Here is an 18055-nt window from a genome sequence, read left to right as displayed (position 1 = left end):
TTGCGAAAATAAACCCAGACAACCCCATCTCTATCTCTAGTGGAACGCTGCACCCAACATGTTCTCGTTCCAAAAATGAAGTATGAGCCCGTTATACTTTTCAATTATGTCATCATGCATAAGTTCATTGATGTTCATCCAATACCTGTATCAGGCTGATTAAATTGAAGGGGGCACTCATCTAGGTCATCTAAGTTTCATTTCAATTCTGTCATCATGCATATGTTATTGATGTTCATCCAATACATGCATCAGTTTGATTAAATTGAAGGGGGCACTCATCTAGTTGATCTAAGTTTCATTGATATTAAATTTTTGCTGCTTCAAATTATTGAATTTAGTTTATTGATGTTCATCCAATACATGCATCACTTTGACTAAACTGAAGGATTGCACTCATTTAGTTGATTTAATTTTTATTAAATTGAAAAGTATATTCATCTAGTTGATCTAAATTATATTTATAATTAAAACTTTAAGTTGAAGTTGATATTATAATTTATAATATTAAATTTATAATATAACATATATATATTATTTATTGGTACTCCTTACATGAAAAATACTCAAGATGACAACCACTCATCTTCCGTTCCAGAAATAACTGTTAATTTCATTTTTCTACACCATGACAACCACTCATATGCACCCCATGACAACCACTCATCTGCTGTTCCAGAAATAACACATAAGTTCACTTTTCTACGCCATCCTTTATTGTCTATCAGTAGTACAGTGACAAAACTCCGAGAATAACAAACTGAACAATGGTCTCCATGCTGTTGTTATAAAGAAAAGATATAACCCATGAAGCATGCCCTGTTTTGTACTTCAAAACCGCCAAGTTCGTGGTGACAAGTGTGGCTATCTTCAATCCTAAAAGAGTAAAGTATTAACTCCTATTTCCACCAGCCATGTGGCAAACCAATGGTGTTCCTTCTCTACTGTCATAAGGACACAACAAGATAAAGGGCACAGGTAGTAGCAACTTCCCTCTGCTAGTCCACCTACAGAATTGACTATAAGTGAAACGCCGCCTTTATGAGCATCGAAGTGTACTCTTTTCCTTCAAACTGTTGGCATTCTCCTCCACAGGATGCCCTTCTGTTTTTTTTTAAATAGCACAAATAAATTGCCCTCTCAATCTCTGAAATATTTTCTATATTACCTATTTGTAGACAGCATAGGCGATGATCTTGTGCACACCATGTTGGCAGGTAAACTCAACATGTCAGCACCGTGTAAGTCATGGGATTGGAATCTCCATGGTGCAATAGAGAGTTCTAAATGGTTCGCCAAAGTATCCAGGCTACAGGCACCTCATGAACAATGTTTTTAGATGAAGAAAATCCCAGTAGTATATGTACTTAAATGATTAATCTGGCACAATTGTAACTACTGACTCATCTTTATTTGCAGATTTTCCATTACAGATGTTTTGAACAGGTATATGCAGCAAGCCAGTGTGGGTTTGATCACTGCCAACTAACTCTCATTTCTATAGAATCTGATGATTTGTCTGATCATAAAATGTTGATGTTTTACATATTTCACAATGGCTATTGTAGGTTACTTTTATAGGCAGAATAAGTCCTCTGTAATAGATTCTAAGCAGCTCCAGTCTCCTTCTATGATGAAGGTTATGTCGAAACCTACTGCAGCAGCAGCTCGAGAACACCGTACTTCAGATAAAACCTTTTCAAAACAGGTGACCATGCAAGAGGCTGCTGTTAAAAATCTAAAGTACTGATAGAAAAACAAAATCAACGTTGTAGCTGCCCTGGAAATCAGCATCAATCCCATGGGGTGGATTTTATGTTAGCATGTAGCCAGCGAATTTGTGCATATCAAGTTTATGATACCGTTGCAGGTGATAAACATTCCTAACTATTGCTAATTATTCTAATAAGATTGGCTTTAGCTGTACAACTTATCAATGGCTTTTGTAGTCCAGTAGGTTTAGGTCTAGCATGGTATCTTTACTTGAATGGTGTAGGGGGTTTATTATTTTTAGAAGAATGGATAAAAAGTTTCATGCACTAAACTTCGCTAGCCAGTGTATGTGTGTATCAAGTGTAATAATATTGTTGCAGGTGTTAAGAATGCCTAATTACGCTAACATTCTGATTAGTTTTACTTATCAAGAACATAGTCAAGTAGTCTGAAGTCTCGCATATTTTTTGTTTGCTAAGTTGGGTAAGTTCTGAGATGACTGTATGCTTAATTTTTGGCTTGAGAAACCACAAACCATTTTTGGTTTGAGAAATCACGACCCAGGGGCATCTAAGCTGTCAAAATCGCCCAGGAATCACATCTTACCTGGGCCACACCAACCCTTCACATGACTGGATTTTTTGCCACAGAGTTTTGAACATGTGCCTTTCACATCACAGAGTGCCTTAACAGTACAACCCATCAGCGTCGATTCTACACCCTGTGGACTTGAATCCCGCATAGCATCCTTATTTTTATATTTTTAATTGTGAAGGGGATTTAAAATTGTGAATGGATGAAAAAGTCCATGATCTAGGTCATGCTCAGCATGTGAATTGTGATTGAATTGGACTTGACTGTGTGCTTACTTTTTTAGGAGTAGCATTGAGTTCAAGGAACTATTGTTTTGACTAATTTTGGTCTTGTCTTGAGCTTTAAGGAACTGCCTTTTGCAGTAGGTTAATTTTACAAGTTTTAGGTTTAGGTTGGACTTCCTCTGCCAGAAACTGACCTTTACGTCTAGATTCGGTTGGCACAATCTTGTATGTAGTTGATTCTCTATCAAGAAGGTAGTATTGTCGGGCCTTTAATTTTGAGAGGTAATATTTTGTCTTTACCCTGTCCTCCAATTTTTTGGGGATTAAGAAACCTCCCACATTAGAGGGAGCCAGCTATTTGTTCTCAATCCCTTTAACCTCAGACACGTAGGTTTTTGAGCACTTTATGGTGATTACATTGGATCCATTCTTTTGGTAGTTACTCTTGGAGAGTAAATTTTGAATTGTGTAATGTTCTGATTTCTGTTCTCCTTTATTGTGCATTGTTTGATGTTTCATTGGATGCCAAAACTCCATAGGAGCTCTAGAGGAAAATGCTAGCTTCCCATTTTAGCAATTTCTTTTATTATGGTGATTGCCTTGGTTTTGTGTGGAAGAGCTTTCTATTTATGGGTTTACTGCTTTCATTTTCTGCCATATGATTCCTTGCTCCTTGAATTAAGAAGGTAAACTCCATGTTGAACTTGTCTCCTACACTGTTTAAAGCTGGTCTGTTGGGTAGCTTAATTCTATCTTTAGATACCTATCTTATTTCTGTGATGAAATAGATGGACAAAACTTGTTCAATATTGGGAATTTGGAACACATTGAAACCTCTGGAATACTTTGGCACTCTATTTCATTTCTTCTGCATCTGCTATATTCTATGACTTCTTTCAGGATTGTGACTATTATTGAGAGCTGTTGGGTAGCTTAATTCTATCTTTAGATATCTATCTTATTTCTGTGATGAAATAGATGGACAAAACTTGTTCAGTAATGGGAATTTGAAATAAACTGAAACTTCTGAAATGCCTTGGCACAATATTTCATTTCTTCTACATCTGCTATATTCTATGACTTCTTGCAGGATTATGGCTATTACTAAGGTCTGTTACGGTAGCTTAATTCTATCTTTAGATATACTATCTTATTTCTGTGATGGACATAACTTGTTAAGTATTGGAAATTTGGAATAGACTGAAACTTCTGAAATACTTTAGCACTCCATCTTATTTTTTCTGCGTTTGTTATATTCCAACTTCTTTCAGTATTATGACTAACACAATTTTTCTACATCTGCTATACTCTATGACTTCTTTCAGGATTATGACTATTATTGAGGATTGTCCCTGTCACATACACCTGATATGAAGTCTGATTCAGTGTCATCACACATTTTGTCCACTGTTGCTCGGGATTCTCCCGAGTATGGAGATAGTAAATATGTTCTTGATGGTCTCCATGATCGGTATTTTATGGAGGGATTTTATGGATGATTATGGTGATGGTGATGGAGAACGGGAAGCAGGAGTGGCAGAGGATGAGAATATTGAAATTAGAGAAGGAACTGGAGAGACAAGAGAAGTTGAAGAGGAGATGATCTGGAGAGACAGTGCCTCTAGCAGGGATGGAAGAATTTCGGAAGAAAGTGATACTAACTCAGATGCTGCATCAGGAGATGTGCAAAGTTTTCCTCCTCATGATGATGGTGGTAGTCTGTATGAATTGGATTCTATGGATAATAAGGATGAAGGAGATTGGGAAGCAGGAGGGAGAGAGGATGAGAATATTGAAAATCAAGAAGGAACTAGAGACACGACAGCAGTTGGAAAGAAGAGGCCCCGGATCGACAATGCCTCTAGTAGGGATGGAAGAATTTCAGAAGACAGTGATACTGACTCAGATGTTGCTTCAGGAGTTGTGCAAAGTTTTCCCCATCAGAGTTTCTATGGATGTGATTCTATGGATGATGAGGATGATAGAGAACAGGGTGCAGGAGGAAGGGATGATGAGAATATTGAATATATAGAAGGAACTGGAGAGACAAGAGAAGCTGGAAAGAAGAGGACTTGGAGCGACAATGCCTCTAGAAGGGATGGAAGAAATTCAGAAGACAGTGATACTGACTTAGATGTTGCGTCAGGAAATGTGCAAAGTTTTCCTTATGATGAGAGCCATGTAGATGGAGATCTTCCTGAGATTGACAACCCAAGGAGAGGTGCTCCGCCGCGCAGAGATGACTATGAATCCTTTGAGGATGACGGTGAAAATGTCGGTCGTGAGCAACAACCTGATGCAGAAAGTTTAGTCAGAGCTTCTAGAACACTGAGCAATCCTAGTGTTGCAGATTTTGTTGAAGAGATAGATACAGAAGGAAATACTAATCATAACCAGGAACAGCAACATACTGTTGCTACCGATTGTGTTGTTGTGCAAGAGACCATCCATGAGATTGCAGATGGTGTTGCTGAAAGTAACGGAGTTGCAGTGTCGCGAATACCAGGAAGATGTTTGTGCCTTTCTGCTGAAGGATTTGTGGCCTTGTTATGGTTTTATGTTTTCTTTCTGCTGAAGGATTTGTAGGCCTTGTTATGGTTTTATGTTTTCTTTGGAGATGGGGGGGGACCCCTTAGGTCGTTTGACATAAGAATGGTCATCCTACTATCAAGGAACCTATCTGTGAAAATTTATATGGACCACTGGACTACTAACGTTTGATTTTGGGGATTTAGTCTGTGTAGCTGTGGTTTTTTTCTGAAAATTTATATGAACTACTGCCGTTAGATTTTGGGGATTTAATCTCTGTGGCTGTGACCTTTTTATGAACCGAGTGTGCTTGAGATGCAATTCGGAACTGGCAATGATCCTTGTTTTGTGGATTTTAGGTGGTACATGAGTTTTACAGTTACGTTGTCTGATTTTTTTTGGGTTATAGAAAGAATGTTGCCATATTTTAGTCTGCTTTTTTAAAATGATAGATTTCAAATATCAAATAGCTTGTATATTTTAATTTATGTTTAATTTTTTATATTTATATAATACAATTATGAAATTATTATAAATTATCAAATAATAAAATAAATAGTATGATTAAATAAATGTTTAGTTTTTCAAATTTATTTATACAATTATGAAATTACCATTTAAATTATAATAATACGAATTTAAAAAACTAAAAACTATCTTAAACCATTTAAAAAGTAACATCAATTCATTATATCAACTACATTCATTAATATAATTATACTAATACATAATATTTATTAAAAAAAATCATTATATTATATTCTATTTATTTATTAAAAAATATCATTATATTATATTAAAAGTTTCGATGGCGGCATATGATCTCCTATGTGACTATCTCTTATGTAAGATTATATACAATTGAATTGTATGATTCCTGGTTAATAAATAATGTGTATTATATACTATTTTCTATAAATTGACGTTACATGTTTTCTTGAAAATGGAAAATTTTGAGGCTTATTTAGACTTAGGGCATATGACTCTACTGTGGAAAGATTGTATACATTCTATACTGGTAGAATGTATTTTCTAAAATGTAGGTTGTGGAAAGATTGTATACATTCTATACTGGTAGAATGTATTTTCTAAAATGTAGGTTTTAATACTTATTTAGATTGGATGGTATATGACTATATTTAGTGGTTATTTATATTTAAAGATATAATTATATTTCATGGTTGTAAGTAATTGAGATGGGACAATTGTGATATTGATATGGATGTAGGTTTGTATATTGGTTATGGTTAAGATGAGACATGGTTATAATATTGATATAGGTTTAAACTTTGATTGATACAGAGTTTTAAATGTGTGATATTTAGTTAAATTTGATGTTATATATATTAAAAATGATGAGTTTTATTGTTATAATGTTAAGTTAAGATTTATAATTGTTAGGTTTTGGAAGTTCGGTGTATACATAATTGAGTGCGTATATTGGGTAACATCTTCATCGCAAGAAATGCAATGTTCATATTGTAAGAAGTGCAATGAAAATGAAATTTAGGGTTTCCAATTGTGTAGCTCGTGCATATACAGGCATGTCAAGGTGTGCATCTTTGGGCAAGTAGGGCAACAGAACAAGACACATGTTGGCATGGAGCAATATGACATCACACGACAAAGAGGATTTGGCCACGCACGCCAACCAGAGAGTGGAACAAAATGGTCATGGCACCTCGTGTAGTCGAAATGAGGAACGCACACCTGAACAGTTTGTGTCAACGTAGGCATGAAACAAAGGAAAAAATAACAAAGAAGCATTGGTTTGGTGAGTGGAATGATTGCACCATGTGTCAGCCCAAAAACGTTTTTAACCAAAGTGGAGTAATTCACGATGTGTTGGTTGTAGAAGGGTTGGGACAGTGCCATACAAAGCGATGTGTCCCCTCGCATGCCCCTTCAGCGCTATATATATAGATATATATATATATATAAGGCTTGCTAAGTGAGGAAAGCAACAAAGCAAAACAAAGCAATAATAATTGAATGGAGAAGGAGGAAACTCACACAAAAGCAAAGAAGCCGCAATAATAAGTTGTGTGAAGGCAGTCAGGGACTTGGTTCTTGGACTTGACCAGTCTCTAACTAAGCAGGTTGGAGGATTGATTTGCTTTAGTCATCATTTGGGTTCAAGTGCATTATTGCAAATTATAACCACGAGTTGTGCAAAAGCAATCTTCTTGTCTTGTAAGTGTAAAAGTTGGGGTCATGCCAAAGGGGTTGAACTGCCTGAAAATTGGTGATTGTGAACCAAAATTTGGTGATTTTATATGTAAAGAGAGGGGGTCATGTCGAAGGGCCGAGACCACCCGAATTTTGGTGTTTTACACCTATTTAATAAGAATTAAGGTTGCAAGTTGGATTTTACAGAAAATTGGTGTTAACTTGAAAATTTGTGGTTTTTTGGTTTACATGCAAGTTTAATAATTTTATTATAATGATCAATGTGACAATGCAATGCTTGGTTCCATAATATTGTTATGATATTCCGCTAGATAACAAAAGATACGACAACTTCAGCAAGTGTTGTATTGTGAGGCATAGTTCAATTGAAGTAACTAGGTTCTAGGATTACTTGATTCTTAAACACGTTGGTGCCACACACTCAGAGGTCACAGTGCACAAAAAGCGCCACATAAATGTGCGTATCCCATGGAGTCATGACAATAACTCTCTTAGTATGAAAAATAAGTGTTTAAAAACCTAAATTGTATTTTTATTACTATATTAAGACAAAATAATAATAATTTGAAAGGAAAAAGCAAGTACATTCAAGAGAAAAATTACTAGAATGTGTAATGGAAAAGTGCAAGTATATTGATAAATAAGATATAGTTGATTGTGTAATGAAAAAGTGTAAATAGTTTGATATGTAAGTAAAAAGTGCAATTATTAACCAATAAATAGTAAAAGTGACAACAAACTAACCTTAAAGAAACAAAGCAACATGGAAACATCTAATTATTATAAGCAAATAAACCTAAAATATCATTTATATGTAAATGGTCTAACTCAATAAACATAAAATGTATTTAGGCTTTAGTTTCATAGGTTATTATTTGATTAACATATTATAGGTAAAACATAATGATGAGCATGCTTGCATTAATTTATGATGAACACATTCAAATTTTTTTATCATTATTATTACACACATTTTTAAATAATATTTTTGTTTTTCATTATTGTTGTATACATATTACATAAATTAAAAGGTAAAACATGGATCATTGTTAATTAATTTATGATGAACTCTTAAAAGTTTTTTTATCATTATTATTGCACACATTTTAAATAATATTTTTGGTTTTCATTATTGTTGCATACACATTTCTAAGTAGTATTAGTCTTTCATTTATGTCAACATTATTTTATTAATATGTCATCATCCACATTTTTGTTTATATAGTTATTTTATTAATATGTCATCATCCACATTTTTGTTTATATAGTTTATATTTGTGTAATGCCCTTTTTGATTTATGACATTTATGTTGTATTCATTTTTCTTAATATGGTATCTATTATAAACATTTTTTTTGTTATTTTTTTCTAGTATTGTTTGTGTAGTTTATCTCAAAAACCATTATTTATTTTTTATTCACAATTTTTTTAGCATCATGTGGCTTTAGTTTTTATGATTACAATTATTTTTTTCCCCACTTCTTATGTGCATTTCTCTTGTCATTGTTTATAGCATACTTAAGGCTAACTAGAAAAAGCTTTTGTAAAATTGCATTAAGCAATTACACAACTTTAAACTAGTTCTCGGCCTCTCTAGTATACTATTTTGTTGTGAATATCCAACTTTTGAGAAGTTTGGTGGAATTAACCAAAAAATTATGAAAAAGAAACCATCAATTTTCAATCCATTTTCTTGTTTTGGATTTCCATTAAAAAAGTGTTGAAATGTTCATTGTGTGCATATCCTTTGCACCTATATTGATCTGCCCTATCTTGAAATATGGGAATTCCTAAACCGTGTCTTTTAAGAGAGAAATCTTAGTTACATGTTGCAAGTGACTAAGATGTTTGATAAGTTGGAAGGTTTTTCCTAAGCAAGCACCTTGAAAAGGCATCCCATCCCATACATGAAAGAAACCATTTTGTAGAATAGTCATTAAATCCTTATCATTGGTCTTAATCTCAATAAGTGTTGATCTCTAAGCTCAGTGAACTTCTTAAGATAATTCACCATGGTGTTTGAATTAGTCATGTGTATTTGAGTGAGCTTGTTCTTTAGATGTATCTGCGTGGGATTATTGACACTCTGATACAAAGTTGTTAATACATTGAACATTTCCTTTGCCAATTTCTTTGTGATGTGAAAAATCAAAAGGGTCCTTCCTCAATTCATTGTTAAATGAAAATAACTCATTATTGCTAATCAACCAATAAACTCCTTTATAATAAAATTAATAAAATAAAAAACATTACAACTAATAGTTAATGAAAAATAGAGTTGAATGACTCTTAAAAAAAAACTATTTGATTTGTACGACGAAAATTACAACAAAATATGCAATTTACACTAATATTTTTAGCGTTTAGTTTTACTAAAGCCTTATATCAATCTCATTAAATTTGATTTTTGTTTAGGGCTCATCTCATATACAAACACCATTATGATGTTCAAAGGTATAATGTATTATATCTATGGTTTAAGTATTATATCTATGGTTTAAGGACAAATTAGTCTCTCACGAAGTAGATTTTGGACTGGATCATGGATGAACCACAGAGAAGAGGCTCACGAGAGATATGCAAGAACTTAATAGGAATTCGAAACACAAACACAAAAATATTGCTTTCTATTATGGACTGGATCATAGATGAACCACAGAGAAGAGCCTCACGAGAGATATGCAAGAACTAAATAGGAATTGGAAACACGAACACAAAAATCTCGCTTTCTATTATGGAAATACTCTGATCAATTTACAAGTAAGTAATATTGAGCCCTTCCTTCCTTTATATAGGAATTTTTAGGGAAGTCTCGTTTCTCTAGATTCTTCATTTCAAATCAACCCTAAAACAAATAATCCAAGACTGTCCTTAAAGACATGATCATTTCGAATCATATCTAAAACAAATCATCAAGGACTGTCCTTAAAGGCATGATTTTCACAAGGCCCTTCTATAGATAGGACTTAAAGTGGACTATGGAAAATTTAACACAGTGGAGATTCCTGAGGAGGAACCCACGAAAGCAAGTAAAGCAGATTACGGAAAAGTAAACACAATGGAGATTCCTAAGGAGGAACCCACGAAAGAAAGTAAAGCGTAAATTGTACTACACAAAGGAGATTCTTCAAAGATGAACCCCTCGAAAGCTGAGAAAGATGAAACGAGTGTCTACCAATCATGTCTTTTTGGACTCCTGTCAGAGTCATATTCATAATTAGAATCAGTAGGTACTTCATGATAAGGATCAAGATTTGTCCCAGGTATGATTTGAGCAAGCCAGGATGGCTCATTTCCAAAGCAAGCTTAAAAAGATGAAGATGCCATAAAAGGATCACAATTGGATGATGGAATGCCAATTTCTCCAAAATAATCGATGTTGATATTGAATTGATGTTTTGTTAGAGAAACGGTGGTACCTTGATAAATAAGATCAAATCCAAAGATATCATATCTCAGGTTTCCTTCTTCCATATCTTTATGGAGTAAATATAGAGTCCAATGTGGGCTTGCTTTAATAATATCATCTTTTCTTGGGACAAATGAAAAAATCAGCAAATCCATCCATTAGCTCTAATGTCTAAAAGGGGAAACAACATCTTCACAATACATTACTATAAAAATCCTTTCCCAAGCTCTGGCATTTTGCAGAATTCCATAATAATCCATCCAAATTAAACTTGGATCAAAGATATAAACAATCTTTGGGTGGTTTTCCCTGGCTTTACCAAAATAGATGTGATTATTATTAATGAGGCTCTAGTTGATGTTATAACTATGTCTCCCATCTTCGAAATTGAACCATTTTTCTAAAATTATTTTCTAGATCTCTATTGGTAGTGATAAAAAAAATTTAGAAAAACAATCCCAGTAGAACTGATAATGACATGACGGGCATAAATTGATTTGGGATTGGGGTTTTGAAGAACTTTCTCCTATCTCGAATTTTTTTATGGATATAACCTTTAGATCTCATGTTCCTTCTCTGGTCATCATATCAGCGAGATAGTTTTCTTTCCCTGCTTTGTAGATAATATCAAAATCAAATCCTTCGAGCCAGAGTGCCCATCTTAGGACTCGGGAATTCCCTTGTTCCAACAATTTTTTATTTTGTAGCATACCTTTCATATGTTTGAGATCTGTTTTGACAGTAAAATGCACACTTTTTAGGAAAAGACAAAATATTTTAATCCCATTCTTAACAGCTAGTATTTCTTTATGGGAGGATGGATATTTCAGCTCACTCGCCGAAAATGTTCCTAAAGCATAAGCACAAATATCATCTCTTTTATGATGCTTTTGTAGAAGAATAACATCCCAAAAAGAGTCAAACACATCAGTTTCTAGAAGAAAAGGTAAATCCTATTCTGGAAGGGACAAAGATGGCAAATTCTTAATTTTATCTTTAATGCGTTGAACTGCTTCAATCATTTGTGGTAGCCATGCTGAATACTTTTTCAATCTTTGCTGAAGAATTCTGGTATCCTTAGCTTGTTTTGGATAGAGTCGCCAAATATAGTTCAAACATCCTAAGAATCTTCGGACAGATTTCATATCAGGAAGTTGGTCTGGAAATCTCAACAGAGATTGCAGAACATGAGGTTGCAATTTGATCTTCCCTTGGGAAATATATAATCCAAGTTATTCGATCTTGGTTTGAGCAATAATGAACTTAATCAATCCTTTGGTGTGACCCGTAATAAATACCTCATGCTTAACTTGTGTCCTTGATTCTAGAGCCAATGATTTTAACGATGCATTAATAGGAGGTTTTCAAAGTCCTTTAAATAATGGTCCTGCATGGTCATCAGTAATCCCTCACTATCAGGTCTCATTAATGATGCAAGCCTTCATTCAATTCCATGGGTTTAACTTTGCCCCTAATACACATATAGCTTAGCTTCATACTACAGTCAGTATCTGTTTTGTCACTTCAAGTATGCCCCCTATAAATTCCAAACTACATAAATGAGCACTCAAAGAAGGAGTTACAGTTAGGCCTGGTAATGCAACTCCACTCCAGATTGGATTTAGTGAGATAACTCTTTCTGAATAATGGTCAAGTTCATACCAGCCTCTCTCCCAAAAGTATCCCCAATTAGCTAACACATCTCACCAATTGAGAGTTATACCTACGGGAGATGGCAAAACTAGTCTTAGATTCCAAACTCCAAACCCATTAAACTGAAGCTTATCTTCAAGGCTTGACAAAACCCTTATTCCTCCAAGATTGTTAGTTTCTACTATACCTACTACTAGTTTTGGTAGTCATGTATAAATGCATAAATCCATTTCTTCTCAATCATGTGTGTATTACCAAAATAACACAAAAAATACCAAAAAGAAATATCAAAATATTGATACTCCATCTGGTTCTCAGTCACACCATGGTCAACATTCTGATTGTCCTAATTGTGTTATGATTCCCACATCTGACATAAAAATATACAGTCTTCCCAGGGAAAAACCTGGAAATATAATCACACTTCCGGAGAGAATTTTGGAGCCCACAAATACTACTCCAAAATCCAAAAATTGTTATGTTCAAAGTGATCTCCAGTTTTTGAATTATCGATCATCTTCAGAAGCTGAACCTACCGAGCCAGTCAAGCTGCTCAATTACATAATTATTAGTCTATATGTTTGGCTCAAACTTTAGATGATTTAGTCAAAGACATTCTTGAAGTCAAATATCATGTCAGAATGATACACGAGACATATGATACTATGTATTCTCATCAGAGTGGCCAAGAGGAACAATTAAAAGAAATCATAGCTCAATTAGGAGTTATCAGTAAGGCAATGTCTAGCTTTCAAGACAATTTTCCTTGACCCAGATCTCCTTCTAATTATGAAGAAGTCGAAGCTGAGGGTCCGAAGTTTTCTTATTTCAAAAACTCTAAGTCATCTTCTACCCTATCTTTGAAAGCTATTTCTAATGAATTTGTAGATACTACAAGAGTAACAAATGGAGCTAGATTAGCTAGAGAAAAGCTAGATCTGATTAAAACCAAGTTAGAAAGATTCAAAACTTATGAAATCAAGATGGCAGGACAAGAAGATATTGGTGAGTCTTCTAAACAGAAAATAAATGAATCATTTAACTTCTCACATAAAGCTCCAAGAACTTCAGGATCTGATATTGGATCTCAGTCCCAAACTAATCCATTTTCTAAATGGGCTCGTTTCATGTCATCAGCATAAGCTCAAGAAGAAACTACTCTTGTTCCCAATAGCCAAGGATCAACCTTTTTTAATTAATTTTCATTGTTTGAATAGGATCAAATACTAATCTTACTGCAAAGGATTAACGCATGGGCTAGTCAAATAAAAGATGACCTCAAAGCCATATGGAAGGATGTAGTCATATAGGTGACATGGGTAGTAATAGGTAACACTAGACTTTGGTGGGAAACATTGAAAAGATTTGAACAACTTGCAATATTAGAAAATGAAGATCCCCTTGAAGCAATGTTAGTGGCAATATCCCATGAGTTTCTTGGGACTCTATCAATAGATTCTGACCATTATGAACAATTGTTCATGAGTCAAAGGTTATGCAGCCTACATTTGTTAAATGAATACTATTGCACCATGAAAAAGTTGTACTATAAATTCACAGGCCACCAAAATATTGCATATCTGTGTCATTATATAGCATCAATGCCAGGAAAAATCCAAGAGCTTGTACATCAAGCACTATCTTCCCAAAATGTCTCAATAGATACTCTATCCTTAGCTTCTCTACAACAGCACATTCTTCAAATTCTTAGAAACGAGTGTGTAGCTTATAATAACCTTAAGAATGTCAAGAAGCAGCTAAGTTTCAGTCATAATCTTTGCAATTCCTTCTCAGAAACTTACCACTTTGGATTCTTTAAGAACTCCTCCAGAAAGAGTTCTCACATATCCCACAGTCAAAAGTGCAACTTCTCCAAGCCACAATATAGATTCCCTAACTGTTCTAAAAGAAGAGAGCATCAAGAAAGAAAATTCCCCAAGAATAGATATGTATTCAGAAGGAGGTCAAGACCAGCTAGGGAATCAAAATGTTTCATTTGCGGGAGACAAGATCACTGGGAAAATAAATGTCTAGAAAAGAACAAAAGAGGGATTCAAAACAAGATTATGAAATTTTTCAACTCCTCACATAATCCAAGTGATTGGGATTTAGTCTCTGAATCAAATTTTGAGTTTGAATACTTTTCTATAAATATTCACTCTGATAGTGACATTGAAAATGCATTTCAGAAAATTTCAGTAACAGATGATGCTACAAGTGAAGGTGATTGTACATATCTCTCTGATTGCCTTATGTTTTCTTCTAATAATACTCGACAACAAATAGTGAGTCTCCAGAGGCGGATGGATTCTCTCAATCCAAGCCAAGTTATCCCAGGGGGACGAATCCAGGATAAAATTAATGCATTGACTATGGAATCCCAATCTGATGAAGACCTTGATCCTACAAAATGGTTTACGACAGAATTTGCACCAAAACCCAACAAAAACTTAGGCCACATTGTTGTCCTAAAAGACATTAGAATACTTGAAGAAATTTTATGGAGAGATTGACAAAAATTTGTTAGCATAGCAGAAAAAATTCAACTAAAAGCTCAAAAACTAGACGAACTCAATTCAAATTTGTATCATCTATCTTTGACAAGGCACACACAACAACTGGGTTGAATACAGAAGAAGAACCAATGAAAGAAATCAGTGGCATTGGAGATAGGATTGTCATTCCAATTTCCAACAAAATACGAGGATTCAAAAGCTATCAGTTAAACACCCAAATTGATACAGGAGCCATGAGTAGTTGTTGCAAATACAAAGCTATCCTAGCTTATTATTCACAACCAACAAAGGTACATTTCAAAGTTGTTAACAAACAACTCATGAAGATTTATTATGTAGCTCCTGATTTTCCTATATATATTTCTTCAATAATTGTATATGTTACTCTGTATAATTATGACACTAGGTTCGATATACTTCTTGGTCAAGACTTTGTAAAAAGACACATGCCCGTGATTTTTGATAAGGACCAGATCACCTTCAGTGTCCAAAATGAGAAAGTAATTGTGCTTGTGACAAATATATACTCTATCAGGATTCCTCCTGATAATGTGGATATAGTCACTGAAGTTATTGAAGACTTACCAAAAATAAAAAATATAATCAAACATGTTGACCTACATGCGCAAGAAGTTCTCAAATATATTGCATGTAAGATTAGGACAGAATGCACAGCAAAGCACCCTGATGCATTTTGGTTCCGAGAAAAGTACTTTGTTTCACTTCCTTTTAGAAAAGGGTCTGATCACAAACCACAAAAGGCCTCAGCCAACTACATGATCCCTACAGAGCAAAAGTTGTGCCAACAAGAAATCAAACAACTCTTGAACGGAGAATTAATTAAAACCGGCAAAAGTTCATGGGCATGCCCAGCCTTCTATGTCAACAAACATTCAGAACAGAAAAGAGGAAAAAAGAGGTTGGTGATCAATTACAAGGCATTAAATGAAGTGCTAGAACCCATCTGGTATCCTTTACTGAGCAAAGACATGCTCCTTTCAAGAACCTCAGGTGCTAATGTGTTTAGCAAATTTGATCTGAAATATGGTTTCTGGCAGATAGGAAAAGATCCAGGATAGATATAAGACTGCCTTTATTGTCCCAAGAGGACAATACCAATGGATAGTTATGCCTTTTGGCCTAGAGAAAGCGCTTTCTGAATTTCAGAAACGCATGCAGGATATTTTCCATGATTTTGATTTTGTTATTATACATATTGATGATTTGTTAGTTTTCAGTAGAGACATAGAACAGCATAAGAAGCATCTGGAATTATTTTATCAAGTTGTTTTCAGTTGATTAGTTCTTTCTCCCACTCAGGATAAGTTCATTATTGCTCAAACCAAGATCTAATATCTTGGGTTATATATTTCCCAAGGGAATATCCAACTGCAACCTCATGTTTTGCAATCTCTGTTGAGATTTCCAAACCAGCTTCCTGATATCAAATATGTCCAAAGATTCTTAGGATGTTTGAACTATATCCAGTAATTCTATCCAGAACAAGCTAAGGATACCAGAATTCTTCAACAAAGATTGAAAAGGATTCATTATGGCTACCATAGATGACTGAAGCAGTTCAGCACATCAAAGATAAAATTAAGAATTTTCCATCTTTATCCCTTCTAGAACAAGATTTACCTTTCACTCTAGAAACTGATGCTTTTGACTCTTGTTGGGTTGTTATTCTTCTACAAAAGCATCATAAAAGAGATGAGATTTGTGCTTATGCTTCAGGAAAATTTTCGAAGACTGAGCTGAAATATCCATCCTCCCATAAAGAAATACTAGTTGTTAAGAATGGGATTAAAATATTTCACCATTTCCTAAAAAGTGCGCATTTTGCTGTTAAAACAGATCTCAAACATATGAAAGGTATGCAACAAAATAAAAAATTGTTGGAACAAGGGAATTCCTGAGTCCTTAAATGGGCACTCTGGCTCGAAGGATTTGATTTTGATACTATCTACAAAGCAGGGAAATAAAACTATCTCGCTGATATGATGACAAGAGAAGGAACAGGAGATCTAAAGGTTATATTCATCAAAAAATTCGAGATAGGAGAAAGTTCTTCAAAACCCCAATCTCAAATTAATTTATGCTCGTCATGTCATTATCAATTTAGCGAGGATTGTTTTTGTCAAAAAAAATTATAACTGCCATTAGAGATCCAAAAAATGATTTTAGAAAAATGGTTCTATTCCGAAGATGGGAGACATAGTTATAACATCAACTGGAGCCTCATTAATAATAATCACATCTATTTTGGTCAAGCCAGGGAAAACCACCCAAAGATTGTTTATATCTTCGATCCAAATTTAACTTGGATGGATTCTTATGGAATTCTGGAATATGCCAGAGCTTGAGAAAGGATTTTTATAGTAATGTATTGTGAAGATGGTGTTTCCCCTTTTAGACATTTGGAGCAAACAAATGGATCTGCTAATGTTTTCATTTATCCCAAGAAAATATGATCTTGGTAAAGCAAGCCCGCATTGGAATCTATCTTTACTCCATAAAGATATGGAAGAAGGCAAACAGAGATATGATATCTTTGGATTTGATCTTATTTATCAAGGTACCACAGTCTCTCTGACAAAACATCACTTCAATATCAGCATCAATTATTTGGAGAAATTGGCATTCCATCAGCCAATTGTGATCCTTTTTCATATTTTTCAACTTCCTTTGGAAATAAGCCACCCTGGCTCGCTCAAATCATACATGGGATAAATCTTGATCCTCATCATGAAGTACCTACTAATTATGATTATGAATATGACTCTAATAGGAATCCGAAAGGACAGGATTGGTAGACACTCATTTCATCTTTCTCAGCTTTCGAGGGGTTCACCTGTAAAGAATCTCCTCTATGTAGTATGGTTTACGCTTTACTTGCTTTCGTGGGTTCCTCCTCAGGAATCTCCACTGTGTTTACTTTTCCATAATCTACTTTACTTGCTTTTGTGGGTTCCTCCTCAAGAATCTCCGCTGTGTTAAATTTTCCATAGACCAATTTAAGTCTTATCTATAGAAGGAAATTGTGAAAATCATGCCTTTAAGGACAGTCTTAGATGATTTGTTTTAGATTTGATTCGAAATGATCATGTCTTTAAGGACTGTCTAGGGTGATTTGTTTTAGAGTTGATTTGAAATGAATAATCTATAGAAACGAGACTTCCCTAAAAATTCCTATATAAAGGAAGGAAGTGCTCAGTATTACTCAC

General features: G+C 34.4%; 1 protein-coding gene across 5 annotated transcripts; it reads left to right on the top strand.

Moving 5' to 3' along the window:
* The first annotated feature begins 745 nt into the window (after positions 1-745).
* On the top strand, positions 746-5397 carry LOC149197956 (uncharacterized). 5 transcript variants are annotated; one of them, XM_089404020.1, is made up of 4 exons: positions 746-1217; positions 1420-1465; positions 1569-1870; positions 3857-5397. In XM_089404020.1, exon 4 carries the CDS (start codon positions 3963-3965, stop codon positions 5115-5117), a length of 1155 nt encoding a protein of 384 aa, XP_089260146.1. In that variant the 5' UTR covers positions 746-1217; positions 1420-1465; positions 1569-1870; positions 3857-3962; the 3' UTR covers positions 5118-5397. The 5 variants fall into 5 exon arrangements, with proteins under 5 accessions (XP_089260146.1, XP_089260145.1, XP_089260143.1 ...); XM_089404019.1 differs by having other exon boundaries at positions 1420-1870; XM_089404017.1 differs by having other exon boundaries at positions 746-1446.
* The last annotated feature ends 12658 nt before the right edge of the window (positions 5398-18055 follow it).

This window comes from Pinus tabuliformis, chromosome 2_2 (genome assembly GCF_031772625.1).
Source record: "Pinus tabuliformis cultivar Carrire ecotype Pingquan chromosome 2_2, CPIR1, whole genome shotgun sequence".
Classification (NCBI taxonomy): Eukaryota; Viridiplantae; Streptophyta; class Pinopsida; order Pinales; family Pinaceae; genus Pinus; species Pinus tabuliformis.
Note: the sequence above shows the minus strand (reverse complement) of the source record. Positions and strands in the feature narration are given on the sequence as shown.

Coding starts and splice junctions, on each gene's coding strand:
- LOC149197956 (XM_089404020.1), top strand. CDS start 3,963: ATGGAGATAGTAAATATGTTCTTGATGGTCTCCATGATCGGTATTTTA.